The following is a 22,539-nucleotide window of genomic DNA, read 5'->3' as shown; positions in this document are numbered from 1 at the left end:
AAAGATCAAAGATATGAGTGAGGGTATGAGTGTAAGTGAAATCCTAATAGTCTGAAAATTTGACAAAATCAATACTTAGGAAACTTCATAAGGCTTCTAGGTGGGGTTTTGAGAGTGAAAGGGAAGGTGTGTTGGGATGGATACCACTGAAAATGTGAACTTAAAATTTTGAAAAACACAACACTTAGCCAATTTTGAAAGGATTGGAGTGGGGAGTTGGCATCAAAAGGGAAAGTATACTAGCAAGTACAACACTAAAACTTTGAAACTCTAAGACAATCACATTTAACCAGTTTTAGCTTTTTTCAACTTGGACATTTGACTAAGACATGAAAAGGATAAGCAACACAATAGCCAAAGTCATATATTCATGCAAGATGAACGTATTAAGGGGGGCATGAAATGCCAACATTTTGGCAACCTATTAAGGTTCATTTTCTTGATAAATAGTAGTATCTAGTAGCCTTATTTGTCCATTGGGCACATAGTCACAAGGATCTAACAAACAAATGGGGAGTGCCTCACAACAAACTACAAAATACCTTAGATTAAAAAATATAGGAAACAACAATATACATACTACTTTTGGAGGAAGAGAAAAGATAAAACAAATTTAACCTAACCTAAACTAAAAAATCTCAAATACATTCATCAATTAGCTTGTTGAAATAGATGTTGTTTCTTATCATCGCAATATGTTTCTTTTTCTTACATACGACAAACAAGAGATGGAGAGAAGATAGGTGATTAATCGGTTGTTGAAATGCTTCTCTAAGGATGAAAGCATACTCACCTACCCACTTGTAATGATTGTTAATGCAACATCCTTAAAAATGATATGCAACATAATTCTACTCCTATTGATGCTCAACCTCATGCTTAGGATTAAACACAACTTGTCTTGTTGATATCCAATTAGGATAGGTGCTTAATAGGACATCCTCATGAAAAAAAGTGCAAAAAAATAGTTTTGATCTCATGCTTGTGCTTTTCTTCTTATTATATTTCTAGTCAAGATAGTATGCTTCTTATGAATCATCTAAAAACATGACCACTTCCTCCTCATATTCATGTTTCTCATGGTGTTATAATTTTGGAGGTGCTTGCTTAATGCCAAAAAATGAGAAAAAGTCCTCTACTTCATCCCAAAAAGGGCTCATCAAGCTCTTCGCTGCTTTTATTCATGATAATGGTAGGGTTTAGGAAGACCGAAGCAAATAAACAATATTAAATATAATGCAGAATAAAAGAGGCAAAAAAATAACAATTCACAATAACACACAAATTTAACATGGATCACCCAATGTGGGCTACATCCATAGAGAAACAACAATCCACTTTCTTTTATTATCCAACAAAGAGCATATTACAATTTATTGATCTTTCACATTACACAACCACTTATTTATCAAACCCTTTTTGACAATTTACAAAGGTCAGTTTACATGCCAAAATAATAGCCCTCTTGAGTCACAAGGATATAACAAACAAATGGAGAGTGCCTCACAACAAACTACAAAATACCTCATATTAACAAAATAGAAAACAACAATATACATATTACACTTGGAAGAAGAGAAAAGATAAAACAAAATTAAAATAACCTAAACTAAAAAAAGCTCAAATATATCCATCAATTTGCTTGTTGAAATAGATGCCTTTTCTTATCTCAAGATGTTTCTTTTGCTTCACACAACAAACCAAAGATGGAGAGAGGATAGGTGATTAATCTACTACTGAAATGCTTCTCTAAGGATGAAAACGTACTCACCTACCCACTTGTAATGATTGTTAATGCAACATCCTTGAAAAAGATAGGCAAGTTAATTCTACTCTTATTGTTGCTCAACCTCATGGTTAGAATTAAGAACAGCGTATGACTTGTTGATCTCCAATTGGGCTAGGTGCTTAGTAGGACATACTCATGAAAAAAAGTGCAAAAAACTAGTGTTAATCTCATGCTTGTGATTTTCTTCTTGTCATCTTGCTAGTCGGAATGGTATGATTATTTTGAATCATCTAAACAGATGGCCACTTCCTCCTCATGGTTTTATAATTTATGAGGTGCTTTTTTTAATGTCAAAATATGAACAAAAGTCCTCTACTTCATCCCAAAAAGGGCTTCATCAAGCTCTTTCCTACTTTTATGCATGGTAGTGTTAGGGTTTAGGCATACCAAAGCATCTTAACAATATTGAATATAATCTAGAATAAAAGAGGCAAAAAAATAACAATTCATAATAATACAAAAAATTCATGCGGTTTATCCAATGTGAGCTACATTCATCGTGAAACAATCATCCACTTTATTTTATTATCTAGGGAAGAGCAAGTTACAATCTGATGATCTTTCACATTACACAACCACTTATTTATCAAGCCCTTTTTGCCGGTTTACAAAGGTTGGTTTACATGCTAAAATAATAGCTGCCTTCCCCTACCCCTCTCACACTCCCCCGTTAATTGATATATTTTTTTTTTTTTTTTTGGGGGGGGGGTGGGGGAATACAATTGACAAAGTAACCAAAATTTAAGCCCAACAACACGATTAGTTACCACATACCAATAAAAAAGAGTCATTTTGGCCTTATGATAGCTTTCATCGTGCCCTAGTGTATGCTTCAATGTAATGTCCCCTACTAGGTTTAGACTTGTTTTAACCATAATTAAGCTATTTCAATATACTTATAACTTAACTAAGTTGATTATGAGACAAGTCTAACTTAACGTGAATCCAATCAGTGATAACATAATTTTCTCCCTGATATTGAATTGGTAATTTAATCTGATTTATAATCTCAGTTTTATATGTTCATTCAAATTACTATTTTTTTTTGTGTGTGTAATTAATTTTCAGATAGTATTATACAATATACAAATGAAGAGATCGTATAGGAAAGATGTCTGAGTGGTTCAAGGCGTAGCATTGGAACTGCTATGTAGGCTTTTGTTTACCAAGGGTTCGAATCCCTCTCTTTCCGTATATTCGCCTTAGTCAAAATTTTGCATCGTTTTCTCATGAATCTAAACCCAATAAGATGCTTTCATCCTCCCGCAATATCCTTCTATTTCGGGATAGAGAAAATAAAAAGAGTAAAGGTATGGCAAAGGAGAATAATAAATATTAAAAAATATTCGTCAAATAGTATTCTACGACCAATAATTCATTAATCTTCAAACCGATACAATTATTATCTATTATTTTTTTAACTAATCCACTATATTGTGACATTTTTTTAATACGATTTAAATGGGGTGGCACCCTCATATATTATTCTCTATAATTATATTATTATCATTAAGTTCTGCATAAGAACATTATCATGCTTTTTATATCAGATATGTGGTTGATGTGCTTGAAACCAATAAGAACCAAATAGGTAGGTGCTCCAAATATTCGAATAGAAGTTAATAAGTTTCCAATACAATGCTCCCCTCCATCATGTTCGAATTTCCTCAATTTGTCTACTCACTCTTCAAATGTAACTCTTTTGTTGATTGCACCCTTTCACTAAATCATTAGTTTATTAATCGCTGCAATTATGAGAGCCTTAATTACTGTGATGACTTAGTCCATTGCAATCACTGTCCAAGTGTCTTAATTGCTATTAGTAATGGACTCTCGTTGTTTCCTTAATATTAATCATTGCTCTTCTTTGCTTTTTTAATAGTCACTTATAATAATTGTTGTCTTAACCAATCATTGATTACTGATTGACTTAACCAATCAGTGATTATTATTATTATTATTTAGATATATTAAATTAAATAAATAACTAATGAACTATTATATCAAATATACTTAATAAATAATCAACTATCAAAACACCATCATGTCAATTGATACGGGGCATGACCGATTTGTAATACTTGTTTGTAATTTATGGAATATAATATTAATTTAATTATTTCAAGAAAATTATTATTGATAAATAAATATTTATTAAAATTAAATATAAATATTATATTAATTAATAAATAATAATTCATTTATGCTATGTATAATGATCGAGGGGACATGACATTCAAATATTAGTTGTATGGGCCAATTCATTAGAATCTTTTGTTGGCATACATACTCTTAGTTTATATTGATACAATGTATAATAGGAAGAGATTTTGCATTACCAGGTTGGCAATCTTTATTGTTCTCGTCAAATAATAGAAATGTCTACTAATTTCCATCACATAAGACATCCTTATCCCAATTCATAAAAATTGACTCACCCTACACTTGCTCCCACATTAGCACTCCTCCTTGATTTGATACCACTTATTGTTCTAAGAGTGTTGTGCCCTGAACCATTAGAAAGTAACTGAAGGTCCCATTCTAACATGAATTGCAGTTATGGATTAAATTACATGAATAACATCATTCATGTTTTTGAATCAAATTATTTTGTGTTGGAATGATAGTCTCTTACGTGCTTGCAATAGCTGGATTAATGGTGTTCAAGAGCCTTACATAGCTTAAACGGTTCTACCCTTGGAAATTCCCCTAATAAGGTTGCCTATTGGGTTTATAGGCCTGATTGTATGTTTGATATGTCACCTGGTTTTATGCTTGCTATCTCTTCAAAACCACTAGATCATTGCCAAAACTCTATAGTATATTTTTTATTTCATGTAGCTTATTAGGAGTAGATGTGATTGGTTCACTAAATACCATAGGAATAGGCACCAAGATGGATTGAGTATGTGAAATTTCTAGGAATAGAGGCATGGGAGGCCTAGGAGCTATCTTTCTTGCTTGAATTAAATAATTCTTTTCTCTTATAAAAATGTTATAGGCATTTAATAAGGTTGATCCTCTCATAGATTAAATCATAAAAACCAATCGCAATTTAGACACCTTAGGTGATATAAGAAATAATGATTGGAAGAAGGCTTCACTAAGGTTGGGATTCTATCCCAAGTCTTCTAGAATTTGTAGTTGAAATCCTTGACGAACTCACAAGGGGCTATTTTAATGGCGGACAATTGCTCAATAAGGAATATGTGGTCATTTTCATCATCAAATTGCTAGCAAAAATTTTCATTAAGCTCATCTTGGCTCTTAATGGAATTGGGTTGTAGTCCCTTGTACCATTGAAGTGCTTTCCCCTTTAAATAGCAAGCAAGAAGCCTAACGGCTATATTGTCCTCTATGATATCGACAACATTATGAATGTGCTATGTAGGGGTGGTAGTATTTTCACCAATAAAATATGGAATTCTTTTTAAAGTAGCTATTGGTATGTCATGATGTCATTGCAAGATAAGAGGACTAGCTCCATTAAAGTTGTCAAAGACATGGTTTCTTGGGATAGCCATAGGAAGAGCATGAAATGCTCTTTTGTTTAATTGGGAGAGGTTGTTAATATAGGGGCTCTTGACTAGGATTTTAGACATAACGAGGGTATCTATTATATTTTTCTATATGTATGAAGACACAATTAATTCCAAGAGGGTAGAATACTCACCTTTAAGGGATGTTCTTGTTTGTTCTCTCACATGAATAATCAACACGATATAAAACCAAGAGGTTGGGATTGCCAAAAATTATTGTTGTCAAAAGTTTGCATTTGCTAGGTTCTTGTATGCTTTGTCAAATGTCTACATTACTAAGATCAACACCAATTCTCTCAATGGAAAATAGATGCTCAAAATTGATAAGTTTAGTGGAAAAGGAGATCCACATACACTTCTCAGCCATCATTGCTATTTGCAATGATTTCCTATTTCAAGATGCTTTGTTAGCTAAACTTTTCCCTTCGTCAATTAAGGACATCACATTGGACTTGTTTTACTTTATTTGATAGATTAGTAAATCACTTTCTTTAGAACTTCTAGGTGAACATTGGATCACAAGTTACCTTCATTGACTTGGTCCATTGTAAGCAAAGACCTCATCAAGAAGATTGATTTTATCTTTAGATATCAACCTCTATTTTTCTCAAATATTGTATGTGTTGCCTAGTTCAAATATCCAAAGAGTAGTTATTGGAAATTTGCAATCAACACTATAGGAGAAAATTCTCTTAATGATTTACACTTCCTTTGTAATCTATGTATTGTATTGTGTGCCTATTAGTAGACCTTGATGCAATATAGCCTGGGCTCTTTCTCATCCTCTTGTCTTGATAGTAATGGTGTCATATCTTCTTCTAGAGGCTCTTCACATCTTGGGAAAAAAATTCAAACTTATACTAGTACTTTAGCTCACATATCTGTCAGATTATACATGCTTGCTAAAGTGGGGGCAAAATGCAATGTTGGAATTTCACATCACATAAACCTTCCTTAGCTCAACAAAAGACAATTTACAATTAAACAATAATTTATTTAAATATACTTCTTTCTAGCAAATTGGGACCAATCCATGACCTTTGGGTCCAATTCCTCTTGGATGAATTTAAGTTACACATAGACATTCATTGTCCCACAAAAATGTGTGACTCATCTAACCGTTGCACTATGCTTCCTGCATTTCACCAACATAATGCCCCTGTCAACCAGGCCAGACACCATAGACGAATCTAGACCTTCTAAGTTGGTATTTCAACTTCTATTTTGGAAACAAGAAGCTCTATCTTGCATTCTCCGGTAATTCTATTCTTCTTGAATGCATGCTTATTTAGTAGTGTTGTCTTGAAGCTTTCAATACTACACTTAAAACAACCTTGCTTCTTCAAGCACATCTCACTCTCTCATGGTTTGATGTAGAGAAATAATAGGAAATTATCTTCCTTTACTGTGAGAGATTCGTAAATTGTTGTCTTTGAAGCAATCTTCATTATTTATTGTATTGTCTTTTGGTAGAAGCATATATAATTTCCTATTGTCTTTTCATGTCATTTCTATATCTATTTGTCTTGGCCATCTGTGGAAGTGGAGTCACCAAAATAGGGGTTTGACTAAGGCAAGACCCTAAAAATTGACCTCAACCTTGTCTTTATCTCATGCATACATGTTCTTAAAGAAGTCCTTTTTATGAAGCTTCCATAGACATTTCATTTGTTGTGTGATTTCTTCTCCCTTTTTCTTCCATTGTGTATTTAATTTGTTTATTTTGGTATATTTCATTTTGTCACATTTTGGCATTGTTATTCCTCAACATTTTATGCAAGGTTTTAAATCATCACTTTATGTGATAGTCTTGCTTTCTATCCATATGGGATGATAACATGTTGCGTTGTAGTTTAGGTTCAAGTTCAGGTTCCTAAAAAGCTTTTGTTCATTTTAATCATGTCAATATTGTTGTACATTCACATTAATTATAAAACTCATAAAACTTCCTTGTTAAATTCTAATTTTGTATTGAAAAATGATAAAATACAAGGTGGTATAGCCTTTGATTTATTTGAGTGTAAAGTTGGAGATTGAGCTCTTGAAGGATTATTATCCTTTTGCAAAAGTTCATTTTTCCTACTCTACAAATCTAAAAACTAATCCTATTCTACTAACCTACTAGGGAAAAGGGATAGAAGGAATGTAGAAAAAGAAAATAAGGTGATGCACCAAGATTTAAATGAGTTTCCTTTTGCCTATTACAACATAGAGGACCAATAAAATCACCTAAACTCACATTTTAACTACTACTATGGGTAGGTATGGAGGTAAAGGATTTGGCAGATACTGGGAGGGATGTAATCCAAAACTGATCTTGAAAACCATTTATACACATCATACATGTATAGAAAGTAAAATCATTCATGTAAGGAGGTAAGATAAAATTACATGACAAAGAGGAATTGAAAAGAGGCGAAAATAAGGTAATTTAGTGATTCAGAGGAATTGATCCTACTTACAATTAAATAGTTGTAAAGCATGCAAATATTTGGTAAGAAAACTAAGTAGGAGCCAAAAATAGTCTGACTGGCTTTTAATTTTGGAAGAGGTGCCATCGAAGAAAATGTGGTAGGCTAGAGAGAAACCATTGTTGCCACATCATCCAATGAAATGCAAACATGTGTGCCACAATTTGATTGGTTGAGACATGAAGAAACATTCTTTTATTAATGGTCTGTCAGTAGTTGAAATTGTGACTTGAGGAAAGGTTTCTTAGAGAAGGAATGTTTGCAACATTAGTTGAAGTATGGGTACCTTTTATTTTCTTGGATCTATGTCAAAATACATTTAAAGCCTTTCATTATCAATGTCAAATTGAAATATAGTAATTTCGGGTGTTGCGAAGCATTAATGGTGTTGTAAAGTGGTAGATGGAATAAAATGTGCCTTTTGGAGCGACCATGTTTCTATTGATAGAGGATTGGGGCATCACTTGCCTTCATGCCATTAGACCTAGGAGAGAAGCATTAAAACTTGTAATGCCTTGAGAAAAATATTTACACTCTTGCTTGCTTGAGCCATTGGGCCATTAGAGACCCTTTTGATAGCATGCCTATTGAGCCAAGTATGTCGCACATTCACCTCTGACATTCTAACAACACTTAGTTATCAAACATCCTAGGCCATTAGGCCACCTTTGAACTATATACCACGGAAAGGGGTTTGAGACACTCTGGAACTTTGATGGGGGTGGTTATGTCAGCATGGATGTGATTGCTTGATAAATGACATCAAGTAAGGAAAGGCAGAGTCTTATACTTTTGGGGATAGATGGAAAGGCTTGTCAAAAAGAGAGAGGCCAAAAGTCTAAAATACTTGGAAGAAATTTGGAATGGACCAAGGGAAATGTCGGGGAGTCGGGATTTTTGAGGAAACCATGACTGGGATGACAAATTCAACATGGATGAAGGGATGAAGTTCAAAAAGCTAATGAATAAAGCACTAGGGAATTGAGGATTCAAACGAATGGGTACCAAAGGATGAATGGATGAGGAAGTCTAAAAGCCTAATAGATAAAGGAATTAGGCTAATAAATACTTTGTCTTCAAGGATTAGGAATGACAACAAATTGTAGGAAGGTAGGAGGAACATTGACTTTTTTAAGGTCCAACAAACTTTAGCAAAAAATAACTTTTTATTAAAATAGTGAGACACAATAGAATTGACTTTTTAAAGGTCCATCAAACTATAGGATGGCTATTGTGTTCTCTGTTCCAAAAAATGCACAACAATTGGCACTAGATTCTATTAAGGCCAGGGATGAAATTATTAAATAAAATCTTCTTTCACCAAGTCCTCCCATCTTTTGTTAAGGCTCCTAATAGTAGCTTCAAGACCATTGATGACAACGACAATATTATCTTAGATAGATTTAACCCTATATCCTTTCGGTCTGGTCTTGAACTGGCCAAAATTGGAATGAAGGGATGCTTAAATGCGGAGGCAAAGAAAAAAAGGAAAATGATGGATAGATCTCATAGTTCTGAGAACAGTAGTGAAAAAAAGCTCAAAAAAGATAAAGAAGATTAGGGGAAAGAGGAAAAGATCCCCAAATGCTTTGACTGGAAGAATGCAAAAGCTTTATGTAGCCATCATGAGAAGGGTTAGGGTGTGGTTGCCATTCTTATTAGTCCCAAATGGAATGAAGTATATCCTCATGCAATAGATTGGTTTGGATTGTCTTGGAATTCAATAATAAACAATTTGCATTAGCATCAATATATGCCTCTAATGATTATATAAAAAGGTGATCTTGGGCTATCGATGGATTCTAATCTTCTTAGGGTTCCTTGGGTGATTATTGGAGATTTTAACATTATGAATTTTAAGAAGATAAAAATGTTGGTAAGGACCACATATCGAAAGGTAATGAATTGTTCTTTTGGTCCAAAATGAAGAACATTCTATAGTTATTTCTCTTGAGAAAAATAAAACTCACTTCAATGGTATTTGGTACACTTTTGTAATAACCAATCTAAGGGTAAAAAGCATTTACTCAAGGTTAGATAGATTTTATGCCAATATGAACTCCTTTTCCTTCCTTAAGAGTGAGAAGGATAAATTGGTTTTCATTTACCTTGCAGTTATGTCAAATCATTCACCTATTAAAGCTAGTTTGGGTTAGTGGAATAGTAGTAAAAGGTCTCATGCTCACTTCAAATTGAATACCTCCTTGTTGAATGATCCAACATGTTTGGATGGTATCAAAACTGCCACCAATATTGCCAAGATGCTTAAGCGTAACCCTTTTGCTATCTAGAGATGGCGGTAGCTTATCTCTTTTTGGTCTAGATTTTTTAATGTGGTGGGGAAGGAAAAAGCCCTTAACAAGAAAAACCTGGAACTTTCTTGCATTGCAAACTGCTAGGGCTAACAAACCAATTACAAATCAATTTTGAGGATTGGGAAACACAAACTAAGTTGATTAGAACTAAATCTCTATTAAGGAAGATTCAAAATTATAAACATCAGAGGGAAAAGATAGAGCTAAATTGAATTGGCGAAAAGGAGGGGATAAAGGTCTCTATGTATTTCTTTAACCTTATAAAATAGAAGTAGAATAGAGAGAGGACTGGCCTAGAGGAATTTAATAGTACCTCCTCACAGTCGATTTATAAAAAAAGGCCTTCTCTTCTATCAAACTTTGTTCTCCTTTGAAGACTCCAACAAGGCTAGGGAAGCTAGAATTTTGTTAGAAAATCATTCCCAGGAAAATCTCTCTAGAAGATCCTAATACCCTACACAAAGATATTGTAATTGAAGAAATTATTTCCACAGTTAGATTTCTTCAAAAATGGCAAGTCCCTAGGTTGTGATGATCTACCTATTGAATTCTATAAGGCTAACATTGAATGGATTGGAATTTAATTGCTAAAGGTTTACTCTAAAGCTTTTCAAACTGGCTCCTTGGGGGAAGAAATAAACAAAGGGGTAATTAAACTCATCCCTAAAGCTGGGATAAGACCCAAATCAAGAATTGGAGACCTATAACCTTACTCAACATGTCTCACAAAATTTTGGCTAGAAGATTAACTAATATAATTGGCAAGGTTATGTACAAACTGGATTTGTTGATGGTCGATATATATTGGAAAACCTAATTATTAGCGAAGAAAGTATGCATTGAGTGAGGTCAAACATAATGTTTCTATGATTCTTTTGGACTTTGAAAAGCATATAACTTAATTGAATGGATCAATGTTTTATTCCAAGACTCTTCCACTAAAGTTGATATTAATGGTGTCCTTACATACCCTATCCACCTCAAGAGATTGATAAGGCAAGGGTGCCCAATTGCCCTAGCTCTCTTTGTTTTGGTTGTTGATGCTTTGTATTGTGTTAAGAACTACCTTGATTTCCCCTTCAAGTAAGTATCTTCCTATCCAAATGGTGAAATGTTGCTAAATGCTCAGTTTGCAAATGTCGCTACTTGTTTGTGGAACTTGATAAGTAACTTCTCCTGTGTTTTGAACATATTGACTGTCTTTTGTACTGCCTTAGGGCTAAAATCTCATTTAGCAAGTCCTCCATTCTGAGTTGGGATCACTCTCCTCCTTGATGGATTAGGGATAAAGATTGGCAATGGCTTTGGTCTGATAAATTGTGAAATATCTTGGAATTCCTTTCGCTATAGTTATACAAGAAAATAGAAAATAAAATTGCTAGCAAAGCGCAGATTGTTCAAGATGTCATTTTTTGAAATTGCAAAAAAAATTAATGAACTTCCTTTGGTCTGATGGAAAAGGGAACAAAAAGAGGCATGCAATAAATCGGTCTTGATATTGTTTGTCAAAGGACTTGGGAGGTTGTCTAGGGTCAAAATATCTTAGGGTTTAAGGTATTGTGTTAGCAACTAAGTGGATCATTAAGGCTTCTGAAGGCTTGGAACCATGGAAAGTTCTAATTAGAAACAAACTAGCTCTCTCTAAGCCAAGGCAGGCAAATCTTGGAGGCACCTACGTTTCTTAGATTATCTTTTAGGTGACTTTGAGGTAAAAGTATTTGGCTTAGTAGTCTTTAACAATATTTAGAAGTCTTGGGAAGAAGTAAAGCCTTTAATATGGAATCATAGAGACCTCTCCTCTAAATATTGCTTCAACTCTAGTTTAATCTGATGGAATCTGGGGAACAATGGTCAACCTCTTGCCCTTACTTAGGGTTGCTCTACTATGGAATCTAGGGACGAAGCTAAACCTCTTGCCCTCACTTAGGGCTGCTCTGCTAAGATTTGGGACAAGAAAGGTATTGCAGGTTTCACATATATCATTGATAATGGCTATTTGAAATCTTGGAAAACCCTTAAGCAAGAGAATATAACATTCTTGAGACTTAAAGGACTTATTTAATGTTGAAAACAGCTAGAACAAGTTTGGTTTCCCGTTAATGGTAAAAGATATTTCAGCTCTGCTTTCTGAGGCTTGCTAGAAAGATGGTTCTAAGTTTGATCAAGTTTCAATTAAGAAACTTTGTCTTATGTTGTCCAAGTCAAGGGAGATTATTGTTTGGCTTAATTATGTTTGGAATGTTGATTGGCCTAACTCAAAATGGACAACATGTTTCTATTTTATCTGGTCTAAGTCCGTTGAACCAAAAAAGCCTTGCTTAACATGGTTGTTTACTTGGAAAAAACTTCTTGTCAATGCTGAACTTCAATCTTTGGGTATTTCTGTTAATTTTTGCTGGTTGTGTGGTCAATCTAAGACTCTTGAACATTTGCTTTTTGAATGTAAAATTGCTTTTTCTATCTGGTCTATATTCCTTGATAAGTGTTTTAAGTTATGACAAAAAAGATGGCTTTTCATGGTTTAGATATTAGCTGGATATGTGAATGGTTTTAATGCTGAAGTCTTTTTGGGTGATTTTTACAGATGAAATTTTGTGGTTCATCTGGAAAAAGAGGAACAAAGAGGTTTTCCAAGGTAAAAGATGGAACCTTACTCAGTTTTGTTGTGAACTCACCTAATTATTCATTGTTATTCAGGGTTCTACTAAAATGGAGATTCCAAGAGATTGTTTCATGATCTATAAAGAGGGATTAACAATCGTCTACAAATCAGAAATAAAGAATGCTCATTTCTTCCCTCAAGGAAGAAATAATCTGAACAAGAGTTGGAAATTTTGAAAGGCTACATGGAAAAATATAACATTACTAAACCTGTTGAACCTGAAGAGATGGAACCAGCCACCCAAAGAGTCAAGTATGAGCCTACTGTGAAAGATATTGATCTAGAAGATGAAATTTTCCCGCCAATTGGTAGCTATGATTGTGACTATTGTGAGACAAGCAACATTCTTAAGGGCTGTTGGGAATAGTCGACCTGAGTTCTGGTTTTGATATATAATGTTATGTAATATGATATGATAAGGTTTAGTAGTTGTTGATAACTTGATCATCTGATACTGATGGAGCTTTAGCTCCTTATATTGCAAATCTCTTTTATGTAGACAATATCAAATATTAAAAAAATATTGATGAACAATCTTCCGATCTCATCATCCAACAATTGATATGCATTTTTATAACTAGGATTGCAATTTATATAACACAATCATTTAGTCTTTCGTTATTTCCTTGCTTACATTAGACTCAATAAAATAAAAAATCATTTAGTCAATGTTTAATTGAAAGTGTTGGGCAAAGAATGGATTGAAGCGTGTAAATGAGAAGAACCTTTCTAGTGCATTTAACATATGTGGAACAAATTTAACAAGTAATCTATCATTATATATAAAAATTTCAAACATGTGTCATTGCATGATGTATTGTGGATCACTGAGTCACCCTTTCTATTCTACAATTTAAATGTAAGCGTCATGAAACCCATTGGAAACAGATAGGCCAATACATCATATAGTATAGAGGCTTGTGAGTTAAATTTTTCCTAGAAATTTTGGACTTCAAGATCTTTTCATGATGCTTTGTAACCTAGATTTGGGCATTGCAAGAGGAGGTAACGTGCATGGTGATGGGTGGGGTGTGGATAGGTTTGAATATTTACAAGAGTTTTTTTTAAGATAATTACAAAATAATGTTTTTAGTACAAGCGATAGTAAATTTGTAAATTTGTCCATAATATGTACATAAATTCATTTCTTTTTGATGTACCCATGTGATTTCATACGATTTGGTAATTTTTTCACAAGAGATTATAACAGATACATTTTACAAACACTAGTTTAAGAAGTCGTATCTAATAACATCATTCAAACAAGAAATGGTCTTTTAGTTTCCAGCTAGTTTCACAACTATCAGTCACTGTAGCACTTATTCCTTCTATACACTAGATGGTCACAGTAGCAAATTTAAAAATCATTATCCTTATCTACGGATTTTTGGATCCATCCCATTAGCTGAAATTTTTTGTTTGTTTTAGTTTTAAATCTTTTTTAATAGTGTCTTGTTGCACTTTAATTCCCAACACACCCTGCCTTGATAATTTGTGGAGATTAAGATAATGTATCTTTCTTTGTATTTAAGGTTGACTGCAAATGTTTTTGCTTTGTCCGTACTTGTCCTTGACTTCTCTTACATGTGAATGCATTTTAAGTGCCACAGGTATTAGTGTACAAGAACATGTAGATTTACTTCAAGCTGTTTGGAATAAATCTACATTATCCCACAGATAATTAGTGTACAGGAACATGTAGATTTATTTCAAGCCGTTAGAAATAAATTTACATTTTCCCCACAATAGTTATTTGGGACACTTTAGTGAATGCCTTTGGTCTAAGGGTCATGATATTCTGATTATGACAGTTCAGAGGTGTTCTAAACTCTAGTTTTTACCCCATTTGCTACCTAATACCATGATCTTTTCTTCCAAGTGTTACCAATGTTTCAACATAACAGGTACCACTGAGATTTTGTTTTCATAAAAATGACTTTACGCATCTATATATATAATATTTTATCAAGAAAAAAGGGCCTTAACTGAATCTTCGCATAATATTCACCAAACTGAAGTTCAAAAATGCAGGATCATAAATGTGCTTGACGAGAATAATCTTCTTTTCTCATGAAAAGCACAAGATCCTCCAAAAGTCCAAAGAAGGTTATGAATGGGTAGAGCATGAAATTGAGTAATTTTTTTTTCAAAAGCACAATTAGAGCACTGCCCATTCTCTAGGGAAAGACTGTAAGAAAGAATTGCCTATGAAAACGTTAATCTACTAACTTTACATTTGAAATAGCATAACACCTTGCTGTTCGAATATATTTCATCCAGAAATAGGAAATATCTCAACTTAAAAACAGAGATTGACATGAAATTTTATTAGATGATTTAGAAGCTGATCTGTACAACACATATTGGGTTCATATAAAAGAGATGAAAACTGTTAGGGGTATATAGGATACTTATGGAATACAACTTGATTTTGGCTTCAGTGACTTGTTCCTGTGAAACAGAGCTGAGAGCATACTCTTGCTTCGACTTGCAGGTTGACGAATAAGGGCTCGGCGGTTATCATTAAAAGACACAGAATTTGATACTGCTTTGGACTGTTCTTCAGATACCTGCACCAAACCAGAACAAGGATAAAAAGAATTATTTCTGAAACCAGGAACAATGCAACTTGTGCTAACAATGTAAAAACACCCATTTCATTTTCTTCCTTTCAAAATTCCTTGTTTCAAACAACCAGTGCAATTATGGGTTCTCAGTTTTTTGACAATTTTATCTCCAATGTAAAGTATCAAACTTTCATGGACACAGACATGGATACAGATACAGATACAGCATCGGATATGGATACAGCCATTTTTTAAGACCCCCCATATGGATACAGTTGAATATGATATTCATAAAAACACACACACATATTTAATACAATTTTCTATGTTATTGGAGGAGAATTTTATTACTTTAAAAGCAATATAAACAAATAATTGCTACATAAATAATTATAAGTTGATTTAACAAATTACAATTTACAAATATGACCTATAAATAAATTAAAAATGATGTCATTTACATCCTAAGTTGCCGGTCCCGGTTCAGATTTGGATTCTGATTCTGGTTTGAGATTCTGGTTTGCAAATTTGTTTAATTTTTTTTTGGGGGGTGGGTTTGGGTTTGTCCATACAAAAACTTATAAAAATAAAAAATATATACATACATGCAGCAGCAAATAAATTCATAATACATCACTGTCAAGTGTCAACTATGCTAATAGACTAATAGTAAAGTAACATAGCAAAATACACCACCATATATATTAATGTTTTAGTCCAAATGGCAAATAACATAGCAAATTGCCAAAATACACCACCATATCAATGTTTAAATTCAAAAATAATAATGTCAACATTAACAATCAGCCATCACTGATCAAATATCTTCAAAAGTCATCAAACATATCATCATCCTCCTCCTGTGGCGAATTAGAAGCACAAACAGTGCCATTGGCAATGGTACTAGCAATCTCAGCCTCAGGAGCAGCCTCATGATCACTAGCAATCTCAGCCTATTTGAGGGTTCGAGGGTCGAGTTGACCAAAATAGGCAAAAAGAAAACTTTTAAAAAAATTTAAAAATGTGTCAAATCACCCAAATTCTGCAAAATTTGCCCTCGCTCCTTCTCAGCGAATCCACAGGGCAAAATACGAACCCTGGAAGAATTTTCATAGAATTTTGTGCGAACCAGAATTTGGAGAGAATCGAACCGGGACCCAAGGATTTTGTAGAAGAATCTGGTAACTTAGTTTATATCAAAATTAAAATAAAATAAAGTAAATTTCAAATATAAATTAAAAAAAGATATATGTGAATAAATTAAATAGTTAAAATTTAAATATAAAGATCACAATAATAATCTAACTTAAAAAATAAAATTTCACTTTCACATTTAGTTTTTCAAGTCTTAATTAAAGATTAAAAACTATAATAAAATAAAGTAAATATAAATTAAAATAATATTTCAATTTATATACTTTAATATTTATGATTAAGTAAAGAATAAACAATTAAATATATATTAATAAATTTTATTTGTATATAAATTCTGACACTTAAACAACATAATATAAATATTAAATTATAAACAATTCATTTTTAGTAATCTTTATAATTTTTTAATTTGTTAAAATTAAAACACCAAAAAAAATAGTAGTAGAGTGTTGGAAGAAAACCCAAAACAATGGGTTGCTGAAGTAGAAAAACATTTAATTTGTCTTCCTCATTTGGTGTAGGTTTTGTTTATACCAATTCTTTAGAAAATTGCATGATTCCAGTTTTTTTAAAACTAACTTTAGGAAGATTCATGTTAGATTTTTAAAAAATCAAATCAGTGTTTGGCATGGCTGGAAAATCAAGGATTATTTGGCACATGTGGGTATGGTATCGGACATGTATCCTTTCTATATTGTACCCGTATCTGTATCCAGTATGGGGATATGTGCGGCTGGGGAGGGGTGGTGGCATATCCAACTACTCTGTAAAATGTTCTATGATTATTCTTGCTCTCAAAAGATGATGGGAAATGTCCACAAGCCTTACGAATGATGAGATTAACAGGAAGATTAAAAGAAATAAAAAATGCTGTAAGTTTGTAGATAAAAATTTTTTTATATATTGTTAATCGTTTACAAGAGAAAACATCTGATAAAGAGTACCATGAGAATATAACCCTATTTAAGAATTTCTAAGTTGAATATAACCCTATTTACAAAATAATATAAATTATACGTGCTTATGTCACGTAAGAGCATCCTAGAACATGTTTTTCATTATCAAAATAAACAAAATGATTGTGACTGGCTTACAACCAAATCTGGTTGTGATGTCATGGTAACTGATAAGATGAATGTGTGGTTTCAGTCAGTCTGAAAGGTATTGAAGTAGGACGTCAAGGATGTAGTCAAGACTCAAAACAATTGGCCACTTACAGTAAAGCTCAAGAAGGCTTTGAACCCTCCTGATCCTGGCCCTGTGAGAGTGCACAAAGGAATCAAGAACCCATCTTGCATTTACTATGAAAGAGTTTTCTTGTGTGAGGATAAAAACGTGCCTTGCCCAAAAGTGTGTTTAATGGTAGAAGCTGTGAAATGGCTTAAAGAATCTTCAGATGTTGTGAGAGACCTCTCAAAGTTCCAGTCCCCAAGCCAACGAGCTCAGGTCAACACTGTCAGTCAAGCAGATGGATGAAACCCCTTTCTTCATAGTCTATCCCAAAATTACTCCAAACACATTTTCAATTCAAGCTCTCTACATAAAGGCATTGGCATATAAACTTCTAGCTTGATATGACAAAATTGTGGGATGAGTTGGCACTAGGTAGCAATACTTGTTTTTCTGTGCTAGACTTCTTTACTGAAAGATGCATAGATACTTTGGATGGAAGGAATGTCACTGACAGTAGCCCATGTCTTCTGATAACTGCTATGTTGTTTAATACAGTTTAAATTTCCAAATATTCATCAAGCATGCTTGGTTTTGGCATCACCTAAACTCGGTTAAGACTTGTTTATCTTGTTTTGCACTTGTTGAAAAAGAAGGTTACAAATGGAAATGAATTATTCAGCATATTGTTTGATGGGGCAAGGGACATGATTGTTATAATGCTTGCCTTATGAGTTATCAGTAGAACTAGGTAAAGGAAATGTTCTGCCAGATGAAATTTCAGTAAAAGACTTGGAGGAAGTGGAAGCAGATAGCAAATCGTGAGAGTGATATTCATAAGAAGGTCATCCACTATTATGGTTAAAGAGTCATGACCTGATTAAAGATGTTCACCAAAGGATTTTGAAAAAAAAGAAGCCCCAAGCTTATCAGAGTTGGATTGAAAGGGCATCCAAAATCCAACTTTCATAAATGATGAAAAGACACTAAGCTGAGTGCAGTTTACAAAGTCATCAAAGTTCAAGTTAGAATAAAAAAAAAGCATCACTAATCACGAGTAATAATAATATTGATAAATGCATACACTCAAAGGAAGAGTACATTTCTCTATAAAATCAAAACAACATCGGAAGACAATGAGCAAAAAAGAGGAAAATCCAGAGAATGAGAAAAGGAATCTCAAAGCCAAGTCAAAAGTTACAGGAACGGGAAACAAAGAAATTTATAGGGCTATCAAAGCTCCCTCAATATATTGTAAGAAACAAAAAGATTAAAGAATTATACTACTAAGGCTATTGGTTCTGGGACAAATATGTAAGGCCCTGGACAAAAACCTGTGAAAGCTTTCAATTTCCAGAAATATTCTACAACACGTACATTTTGCTCAAGGTTAACTGATCTATTTGTAGCCCAACTCTTCTGATTTTTGTGGAGATTAATACAGGGTTTTTTGGTAACCCAAATGAGAAAAATAGGTTTGGATAGAAAAGTGTTTAAACTCTGACTAAAACAATATAAGTGAATTTCTGGACATCTTTGTCAGATGACACATTTCAATTCTCTTAAAGAATTTCTAAATAAGATTTGTTGCCCTTTGGACTCTGGTTAGTAACTACTCCTGCCTATCTTGACAGCAGCTCCAGCTGTTCAACCAAGATTGCATCCATAGGAAATAGTATGATGATCAAGTTGTTCTTCACTACAAACAAGTCAGGAGGCCTCGTTTTCTTGTAATACGAGGCTGCCATCACTGATATCTCCTAAATGTGCAAGCCCACAGCCTGTGTGCAAAATATGCACAGAAGCTGGCTGGCTGCCAATCATAAATCAGAATTTCTGTATATAGCATCAAGTTGCAGAAATGAGAAGATTTGAGCTGTTAATGGTTGTGCTGCAAACCATAAGATCCAAGCTTCATTAAGACAAGAACACTTCACCCTGCTCTCGATGAGTACCCATGTCAAACAAATAGATGTGAAATCATCTCTAATTATCTTCTCCAACACGATTCATTGAAGATGAAAAATAACATAGAGTTTGAATTTGTTGTTTTTTGAAACACAATTTTTAATTCAAATTCAATCAAGCACATTCTGAACCATATTTTATGGTCAATGTAACTGCCCAAAGGTCTTAAAAGGTGGCAACAATGCATCTTCCAAAAACACAATCATCATTCAAGTGAATTCCATGTACCAATGATGGAAATATATACCACGAAAGCTTTCCATTGAGCTCTGAAGCAGGCACAGTTGCACAGACTGCTAGAAGTAACAAACACTCTAGCTAAACCAGTGATAATATTCTAGATGGAACTGATTATGGAACCCTACAAGCCTCGAATGAATCCTTGTGTTTCAATTGATCCATATATACTTAGATAAGCCCTAAAGTGCTAGGTTTTTCAGATCATAAAAGGTGTTATCAAAATCAAATAGCTACTTGATTTATCCATTATGAAACATGTAGCACCATATAGACAAAATATAAATATGAATGCTAATTTAGTTCAATTCATAGGAGGCCACTTGCAAGGGTTTGTATCAACCTCTGAAGCTAACTCGCTTACTTCACGCCAGTATTGCTGATTCTATCAACAAATTGGCAGCAGCTTAACCAGTAAATATGGCATGCCTCTCCAACAAGAAGACCAGCAAGGAAAGATTGAAAAAGAAGTGAATGGGGAAAATTCTATGAAGGAATCAACCTAATGAGAAAGTCAAAGTAGAGCAGCAGCACCACTGCCCTTCAAGATGGAAATTCAGTTCTATGTTGGCATTGACAGATTCAGCATTGAAGAAAACATCCCATCCAGCAGCTTGAAGATGTTCAAATGGCTATTATATGGTGAGAGAATTATGTTAATGTCTTGAGAGTAAGCAAGGGACCACAATTAACAAAATGGGAATCATTCAAGGAACTAATGAAAACAAAATTTAACTCAATCGAGCATGAGCAGCAGCTTAAAAAAGAGGAAATACTTTCAGCAAAATAAAGTACATCACTGATTGCAGAAGCAAGTAATTATATTGAACATTTCTCAAAAAGTACTAGGGAGCTTGCAAAGGATCATGCAGAACTATATTGTCAGATAAAACAACAATTGCATCTTTGATGTAAATACAGTAAATGCAGCTGTGACTACTAGAGGTGGGAAATAGAACGCAATTTGGATATGGATGAGAATCTGATATTTTAGGTCAATATGTGAGGCAGAGGTGGGATTAAAAAGCAAAGATGAATGGCAAGTGTGAGAAGCTTTTCCATACCAAAATTCAACTAAAGACCATGGAGGTAAATGTTCCTTTTTTCATTTCTAAAGAATTGGTTCAAATTTCAAAACAAATGAGCATCCACAACCATATTCATCAGATTGGTTGCATAAAGATATCAAAATACAAGTTACTATGCAATTCAAGTTGAATTTTTCAATAGTCACCATCACATTGATGAAGTGAACTGTCATGCTGTACCACTTGAAGTGTGTCCATTAGCATTTGGTACTCCCTACATGTGGATTAGAGATGTGATCTTGACGAGAAAAGAGAATGAACAAAGAAGCAAAAAATTACAGTTATAGAAGCAAACGAAGCAAAGAGAGTGATCAATGCAGCTAAATGCTTGTATTATTGACACTATAAACCAATCAGGAAAAATCGTGCTCAATAGAGAAGGGGAGGTTTCCTCATTCTCTTTATGCCTAAGCTCTTAGCGACCAAATACCAACAACAATGGATCCGTTGAACATCAAGAAGTACAATCTCACTTGATGTGGAGCAAAGTTTGGAAAAGTCTTTGGTCCAATAAGCAACAAGAGAAAGCAAGCTCTAATAAAGTTGCTGAAAAATAGTGAATCATCTTTGGATGTCTTGAAACAGAAATACCCTAAGAAAATATTCAAGTTACTAGGTTCACTCAAAACCCATCCTAAACTTGGATTAATTCGAATGGGTATGGTTCTTGGTTTGGATTTGACCAAGGTTCTACTTAGGGTTGTGGGTTCACCCCAAGTACGGTCCAAGTATGGATGTTTGTTCAAGTTTTGTCAATTTTATACTTAGGGAAAACCACTAAGACCAAGCAAAACCTTTGAAAAAGCCAAACCTAAGAAGAACCCATCCCCTCCCTCATCCCCAAAAAAAACATAAAGAAGTCATTTATTTAAATATATAAAACAAAAAGGTATTAAAAAACAAATGCTAATTGAATTCTAGGTCACTAGAAACACAAACAAATATAAAAATACACTTTTGCCTCTCATTCCTCACTCACACTTCACTCAATTTCTACGCATTGCTCAAGGCTGCGAATTTCTTTGTGTTCAAACATTGTTCTCTAGCTATCTTACATATCAAGGAGTGCTATATTAGTGCCAAGAAGATAAGGAACTTACACCAATGAGAATCTCCATTCAAGGTAAGATTTCTTTAAGTTTTTTTATTCCAAGTTCCAATAGATTTAATTAAAAAAGGGTTTACTAATGTTTTTTTATCAAATATTAGCAACCTAATCATCATACATCTACTTTATTTCATAAATTTATTATTTTAGGACAAAGTAAATGAAGTTTTAAAATGGAATTTTTTAATTGTTTTAATTTAATTTTTTTCACACCGTTAGGTTGCTAAGATTTGATTCATGTCACATACAATTGTCTTAAAACAACTTGTGAAGGTGTGAGAAGCATCGAACGCCATAGTAATCAACAACCTTTGGAGTTTGGAGTATCTGGAGGTAATCTAATATAGAGAGTGCCTAAAAAGTCAGAGAATTGGTCCTAGATGATGATTGACGGGATTTTGTTATGTATTGAGTTTCACAAAGCCTATCATGTGTATGATCAGGTTCATTGATATAGACCAGCCATTTCT

At 33.6% G+C, this 22,539-nt stretch overlaps 1 protein-coding gene across 1 annotated transcript in view; it reads right to left on the bottom strand.

Annotated features, from left to right (window-relative positions):
- Positions 1–14,967: 14,967 nt before the first annotated feature.
- The window catches only part of LOC131058583 (protein ABIL1), a 79,850-nt gene continuing 72,278 nt past the window's right edge, over positions 14,968–22,539 (bottom strand). The window contains exon 9 of the mRNA XM_057992322.2: positions 14,968–15,346. Within this exon, the coding sequence (XP_057848305.2) occupies positions 15,188–15,346 (159 nt within the window). The 3' untranslated portion in view covers positions 14,968–15,187. The remainder of the gene's footprint in view (positions 15,347–22,539) is intronic.

The sequence above is a fragment of the Cryptomeria japonica genome, chromosome 5 (assembly GCF_030272615.1).
Source record: "Cryptomeria japonica chromosome 5, Sugi_1.0, whole genome shotgun sequence".
In the NCBI taxonomy this organism is placed as follows: domain Eukaryota; kingdom Viridiplantae; phylum Streptophyta; class Pinopsida; order Cupressales; family Cupressaceae; genus Cryptomeria; species Cryptomeria japonica.
The sequence above is the reverse complement of the archived record's forward strand: the minus strand, read 5'-3'. Positions and strand labels throughout refer to the sequence as shown.